The sequence below is a fragment of the Ammodytes marinus genome (assembly GCF_949987685.1).
Source record: "Ammodytes marinus genome assembly, chromosome: 14".
NCBI lineage: Eukaryota > Metazoa > Chordata > Actinopteri > Uranoscopiformes > Ammodytidae > Ammodytes > Ammodytes marinus.
The window spans coordinates 1,223,690-1,231,189 of NC_137218.1; the positions used below are offsets into that span (position 1 = coordinate 1,223,690).

The 7,500-nt window shown below is 43.6% G+C and overlaps 1 protein-coding gene across 1 annotated transcript in view; it reads left to right on the forward strand.

Moving 5' to 3' along the window:
- Positions 1-167: 167 nt before the first annotated feature.
- Positions 168-7,500, forward strand: part of LOC307260553 (alpha-1A adrenergic receptor-like) — a gene marked incomplete at both ends in the record, with an annotated part of 18,756 nt that continues 11,423 nt past the window's right edge. Inside the window, 4 exons of the mRNA XM_080040827.1 lie at positions 168-500; positions 3,306-3,415; positions 6,039-6,180; positions 7,116-7,336. Of these exons, the coding sequence (XP_079896953.1) occupies positions 168-500; positions 3,306-3,415; positions 6,039-6,180; positions 7,116-7,336 (806 nt within the window). The remainder of the gene's footprint in view (positions 501-3,305; positions 3,416-6,038; positions 6,181-7,115; positions 7,337-7,500) is intronic.

Genomic DNA, 7,500 nt, shown 5'->3' on the forward strand with positions numbered 1-7,500 from the left:
TCTTTTTACGGAAATTCACCGAAAAACACTCGGATTTCCTAAATATTAAGAGTTAAAGTAGAGTTTTATTAAGTTGTTGTACAGGTTTATCTCGCTTTTATACAGGCTAAATATACAGTCTGGTTTAAATAAGGACTCAAAAAAACTGTCACTGCCTGTCACTCACCATGAGTTTGTGGACTAACGGCTCCTCCGTGGATCTTTACCCGGGGAATGAGGTGTCTTTGTCGGATACAAACTCTTCCATCAACCGCTCCTTCACGGATGGTTCCTCTCAGCCCGGTGGGGGACCTACCTCTGTGGACCTTGGTCGGGCCGTGCCAGTGGGCATGGTGCTGGCTTCGTTCATCTTGTTCGCCATCGTTGGAAACATTATGGTGATTCTGGCCGTGGTTTGTAACAGACACCTGCGAAGCCCCACGAACTATTTCATCATTAATTTGGCAATGGCGGACCTGTTGCTGGGGACGACCGTGCTGCCCGTGTCCGCCACGCTGGAGGTAAGTGAGTGAAATATTGATTGATCATTGCTTAATGATTTTTAATGGCGATACAATGGAGGTTTTAATTTTGGTCCGAGGAGTCGAGCTAAGTAGAATGTATTGTCATTTCTGGAATATGTGCCAGACAGACATAGGCTACAGTTGAATTTAAAATAGTCTGCCCTTTTTTCTCCGACCTAAAAAGAAAAAAAAAAAGGGAATGTAGCCTACAGTAAATGCATTCTAAACAATGCCAAAAGTAAGGCAAAACTAAGGAGAATAGATATTGAAAATGTGCAATATTAGGGCATACCAAATGTCCAGACTAAAGGCTACACATAGGTCTAAAAAGTGCTGATAAAAGTTAAGGAAAAAAATGTTACAGAAGATAGGACATGTGAGAAAAGGGAATATATATAGAATGATTAAGTTCGACAGGCACGCGCACACACACACACACACACACACACACACACGTCATTTATAAACATATGAACCCCTCATGTTTGTTAGATTCTGTCTTAAGTCGAGACACTGCAAGTAAAAAACATTGTTTATTCAAGCACTGGACAATTGATCGATTTTTTTGTCTATTTTGCTTCTTCCATAACTTGTTTATCTAAACCTGGTGTGTTTCTGTGGGCTGTATTTCTCCTATTCAACCATCTTTATCAGCCTTTATCTCCACATTAACATTAACAGACAGAGAAGAGAGGAAATGTAAGGAAAGGGAGCTAAGGATGACTGGGCAGCAATGGTCCACCCCCACATTGCTCACTGGTCAAGTTTGATCCGAACATTTTTTAAATTTTTTTATTAACCTTTATTTTTCCAGGAATATTCTCATTGAGTTTAAAAATCCTGGCCGAAAAGGAGGCAGCATAAAACCATAAGCGTTTCACATTAAAAAACAAAATTTCACAGTCAGACAATGTAATGTTAGCACCCAAACATTGATGCAACAAAGATCTTTAAAATGTGTTCAAAGCTGTGTTTTGCTGCTGAATAATGCATCATCCACTCCACGATAACATCATCTGAGGTCATTATCAGACGTATGAAATAGGTGTGAGCATGTGTAACCGGTTAGTTAATCATAACCATTTAGGGAAAATCAATAAACGAAAACCTTTTTTAATATTTTTTTTTAATAAGATAAGATAAGAGAAGATGAGATAGTCTTTATAGTCATTGTACAGTCTCCTATACAACACATTGGGATTGCCAACTGAAGGTGCATTACACACAGAGAAAAAACAGACAAGCAATTTAAGTTAAAAACAGTGTAAAAACGCGACTGTTGCTCAGTTGGTAGAGCGGGTTGGCCGATGATCAAAGGGTTGGAGGTTCAATCCCCGCCCTGCCACTTGTGTCATAGTTGTTGTGTCCTTGGGCAAGACACTTCACCCACCTTGCCTCGTGTGAATGTCGATAGTTAGCCTGCTATCGGTGTATGAGTGTGTGAATGGTAACGTGTAAATGGGAACAGGTCTCCCTTGCAAAAGAGTCTTCGGACTCAAAGGGATTTACCTGTATAAATAAAATAAAAATTATGCTCACATTTGCATATTTAAAAAAAAAACTAATATTAGATGTTGGACAAAGCCAGAGTTCCGCTCTACCACTTGAGCCACAGTCGCCCCCAACATAAATAGTTGAATGTGCAAAATTTGCATATATATTCAAAAGAAATTGAGAAAAACTTCAATACATAAAATCATTGTTATAATGTCAGTTATCAACTAGCAACGTTTCATGACGATATGACTATAAGTTAAAACATTTTACAAATCAGATTTTTGTAAAAGCTTCTTTAGACACCCGACTTTGATATCATGTTGCATTTTTACTATTTTAGACCAGGTTACCAGATGCTTTAAAGGTGCTCCGAGGAACTTTCAGTGTGTGTTAATTCTAACGCCCCCCTTTGGACAAAAGCGGTAGTGTTTTTTACAACGCCAGCTGTTGTTCCTGGGTGAGCATGTTATACCAATGACAAAGGCATTAAGAAAAATGACATAACAATATCATTCTTTGCACTGATGGTCTCGTTTGCTTTTACATGTAATTTATGATCATCAGAGGAAGAATTAAACCGTTTGAGAAATATTTAAAAGTTCCTCGTAGCACCTTTAACCTGAGTGAGGGACAGTCTCTAAAAGCAGGGTGTAGGGTGTAAGGAGGATTTTTTTGTTGAGTAAATGCATCCGTAGTTTGTTTTTCTGGTGGTTGTGGGTTAATCATGTTAAAGTCACACACACACACACACACACACACACACACACACACACACACACACACACACACACACACACACACACAGACACACAGAATCGGTACATGTTGTCCACATGACGCGGGAACAGACACAATTAACTTGAAGAACCAGGATCTAAAAATCAATTCGCTCTGATAGATTTTCCTCTGTCACAGACATGTTTGGCTCACTAGCTACAGCAGTTAGTAGTTAGTGGTTTATTCAGACAGACAGACAGACAGACAGACAGCCAGAGACACAGACAGACAGACACAAAGACAGACAGACGGAGACACAGACAGACACACAGACAGACAGACAGACAGACAGAGACACAGACACAGACAGACAGACAGACAGACACACAGACAGACACACACAAAGACAGACAGACAGAGACACAGACGGACAGACACACACAAAGACAGACAGACAGACAGACAGACACAAACACACACACACACACACACACACACACACACACACACACACACACACACACACACACACACACACACACACACACGTATTCAGCCCCTAACCCAGTTCCTTCTTGCCCCCTGTAGGTTCTGGATTACTGGGTGTTTGGTCGGATCTTCTGTGACGTCTGGGCGGCGGTGGACGTCCTCTGCTGCACTGCCTCCATCATGTCTCTGTGTGTCATCTCCATAGACCGGTACTGTGAACCCAGAACTGTCTCACATCAAGGGTTGCGTTCCGAATCGCATAAAATGTGTGTGTGTGTGTGTGTGTGTGTGTGTGTGTGTGTGTGTGTTTGTGTGTGTGTGTGTGTGTGTGTGTGTGTGTGTGTGTGTGTGTGTGTGTGTGTGTGTGTGTGTGTGTGTGTGTGTGTGTGTGTGTGTCTCCAGTGTTTGTTGCTGACAACAGTGAATTCTCATATCTACAACATTATTAGCAACTCATTAGGTCCAATGTTCCAGAGAGGACATTACTGTTTAATTCCCAGACACAATACAGTTGTTGTTTTTGCAGTATCAGATAGAAAAACATTGCCTTCTCTATATAGCCTCCTTCAGCCCATTGTTACTGTTCTGTCCTCTCAGACGCGTCCCTTTGCATCCAATATACAGATAGTTAACAAACAAAATAAATCCAGTAGGCGTTGCTTATGCTGAAGCGTATTTACTGAATTTAATGTTGTGAAACTGCAACACTCAGATGTGCATATAAATATATTTTTGAAATTCACACATGGGTATGTACATAAAAAATGTTTTGCATTGAGATGCATTGAAAATCGATTTTTAATCGAATCGTTGACCTCTGAATCGGAATCGAATCGAATCGTGAGGTGCCAAGAGATTCCCACCCCTACTATTGGGACATACTTTCACGTTTGTTTTCATATGGAGGCTTCGTCGGTTTTGCTAATCACTTCCTACTTTTGTGATGATCATTAAAGACAATCAACAGATGAAAAGTGCAGCCTATTTGGGCGATTCTGACCCACAATCCGGTGCGCACGTGAAGTGACGTCACATCGACGAAGCCTCCATATGAAAACAAACGGGGATCCGACGGATATAAAAGCAAGAGGCAAGATCAAGGCGCAATGTTATGATGAAATAAGAGAGTAAAGTATGTCCCAATAGTATGCCTACTGCATCCTAACTAGATTCTTTTTATCGTCGGATGTAGTATGTAGAATAGAAAAAAGAAAGAGCATGCGATTCGGAACGCAACCAAAGTTTTCCTAGAATAAGACCGGTACTGCCTCCATCATGTCTCTGTGAATCCAGAACTAGCTCATATCCATGTTTTCATTCCTTATCCTAGAATTAGACCGGTACTGTGACCCCACAGTCAGCTTTCCTACATTTGTAAATTAAATAGGACATGGTTCTGTTTGCAGCCAAGCATCATGTACGTATGGGTTAGTTTAAACCTTCAATTTGATCATTTAAGTTTCTTTATTAGTCAATGGTTGGTTACATTGAAATATGTCTTCCCGCATCTCCCCTCTCAAGTCCCCACACTCCAGAGGGGGTCCTCACACAGGGTCAGCCATAGTACAGACAGACAGACAGACAGACAGACAGACAGACAGACAGACAGACAGACAGACAGACAGACAGACAGACACACTCCAGAGGGGGTCCTCACACAGGGTCAGCCATAGTACAGCGCCCCTGGAGGAACCAGAGACCTCATGGTTACTGGGAGGAGGAACCAGAGACCTCATGGTTACTGGGAGGAACCAGAGACCTCATGGTTACTGGGAGGAGGAACCAGAGACCTCATGGTTACTGGGAGGAGGAACCAGAGACCTCATGGTTACTGGGAGGAGGAACCAGAGACCTCATGGTTACTGGGAGGGGGAACCAGAGACCTCATGGTTACTGGGAGGAGGAACCAGAGACCTCATGGTTACTGGGAGGAACCAGAGACCTCATGGTTACTGGGAGGAGGAACCAGAGACCTCATGGTTACTGGGAGGAGGAACCAGAGACCTCATGGTTACTGGGAGGAGGAACCAGAGACCTCATGGTTACTGGGAGGAACCAGAGACCTCATGGTTACTGGGAGGAGGAACTAGAGACCTCATGGTTACTGGGAGGAGGAACCAGAGACCTCATGGTTACTGGGAGGAGGAACCAGAGACCTCATGGTTACTGGGAGGAACCAGAGACCTCATGGTTACTGGGAGGAGGAACCAGAGACCTCATGGTTACTGGGAGGAGGAACCAGAGACCTCATGGTTACTGGGAGGAGGAACCAGAGACCTCATGGTTACTGGGAGGAGGAACCAGAGACCTCATGGTTACTGGGAGGAACCAGAGACCTTTCCTCTAGGCCATCCTACCACCCAGAGGAAGGCTAACACTGATTTAACAGATGTATGTAATTCTTCTGTACACGGTTGCGAGCTGGCAGTGATTGGTCATTCTGTCTACCCAGAAACAATGGGACTAGAGGTTTGTTTTATCTACTTTGATTAAATACGTTAATCTGATGTGTTCAGTTAATTTTTCTCACAAGGTTAAAGACCTACTTCACCGGTTGAAATATGAAGGTGTATTGAACTCTGAGATCCTCTGTAGTATAAATGTGCAAACACTTTAGAAATCAGTTCATCCTAGCCTGAGAAAAGGCAGAAAGAGTGTTTTATGGTCTCACTGTCTAACCCTACATTTTAAAGTAAAATGCAGGGTTAAGATTAACAGGACAGCTGGACCAAGGGAAGACTGAGGGAAGAAAAACCTCATTCATTATATTATAATAGCGAATATGATAGAATGGGTGAAGTATTCCTTTAACTGATTCTTCCACCATCACAGGTACATTGGCGTGCGTTACCCGCTGCAGTACCCGACCATAGTGACTGAGAAACGGGCGCTGCTTGCGATGCTGGGGGTATGGATCCTGGCTATCGTCATCTCCATAGGCCCGCTGCTGGGATGGAAGCAGCCGCCATCACACGTAAGTCTAATCAATTCGGTTGTTTTATTCATACAGCTCTGGATAAAATTAAGAGACCACTCCAAATGTTCAGTGTCTCTTGATTTAGTATTTATAGGTTTATGTTTGAGTAGAATGAACATTTTGGTTTTATTCTATAAACTACTGACAACATTTCTACCAAAATCCCCCCAGAAATATTGTCATTAAAGAGCATTTTTCATTAAGTAATGTAGAGATGAAGATTGAAGAAAAATCCAGACTGGTCTCTGAATGTTTTCCATAGCTGAATATATCCCAAACAATGTGAGAATATGGATCAGTGAGCAGATGAAAAGAAAACATTATTCGAGATTCGACCAATCAGATTTGACTATGTAAATTCTTAGACACCCCGAGTAAAAACATAAAGCTGAACTAAAGCTAATCTGCCCCCCCCCCGACTGTGTGTGTGTGTATGTTTGTCTGTGTCTGTGTGTGTCTCTGTCTGTCTATCTGTCTGTCTGTCTGTCTGTTCGTGTGTGTGTGTCTGTCTGTCTATCTGTCTGTCTGTGTGTGTGTGTGTGTGTGTGTGTCTGTTTGTATGTCTGTCTGTCTGTGTGTGTCTCTGTCTGTCTGTGTGTGTGTGTGTGTCTGTCTGTCTGTCTGTCTGTCTGTCTGTCTGTCTGTGTGTGTGTCTGTCTGTCTCTCTCTCTGTTTCTCTGTCTGTCTGTCTGTCTGTATGTCTCTGTCTGTCTGTCTGTCTGTGTGTGTGTGTGTGTATGTGTCTGTATGTCTCTCTCTCACTCTGTCTGTGTGTGTCTGTCTCTCTCTCTCTCTGTTTCTCTGTCTGTCTGTCTCTCTCTCTGTTTCTCTGTCTGTCTGTCTGTCTGTGTGTGTGTGTGTGTGTGTGTGTGTGTGTGTGTGTGTGTGTGTCTGTCTATTGTTCTACCCCCCCCCCCCCTCTCTCCCTGCAGGATGCCACAGTCTGCTTGATAACCCAGGAGCCTTTCTACGCGCTGTTCTCGTCCCTGGGATCGTTCTACATCCCTCTGGCCGTCATCCTCTTCATGTACTGCAGCGTGTACGTCGTGGCCAAACGCACCACGAGGAACCTGGAGGCCGGCGTCATGAAGGAGCGCATGCAAGGCTCCCACTCCAACGAGGTCACACTGAGGATCCACTGCAGGAACCAGCAGTAAATATGTGTGTGTGTGGGGGGGGGGGGGGGGAATGTGTATGTGTGTGTGTGTGTGAGGGGGTGTGGGGGGGGATGTGTGTGTGTGTGTGGGAGTGTGTGTGTGTGGGGGGGAGTGTGTGTGTGTGGGGGGGGAGTGTGTGTGTGTGTGGATGTGTGTGTGT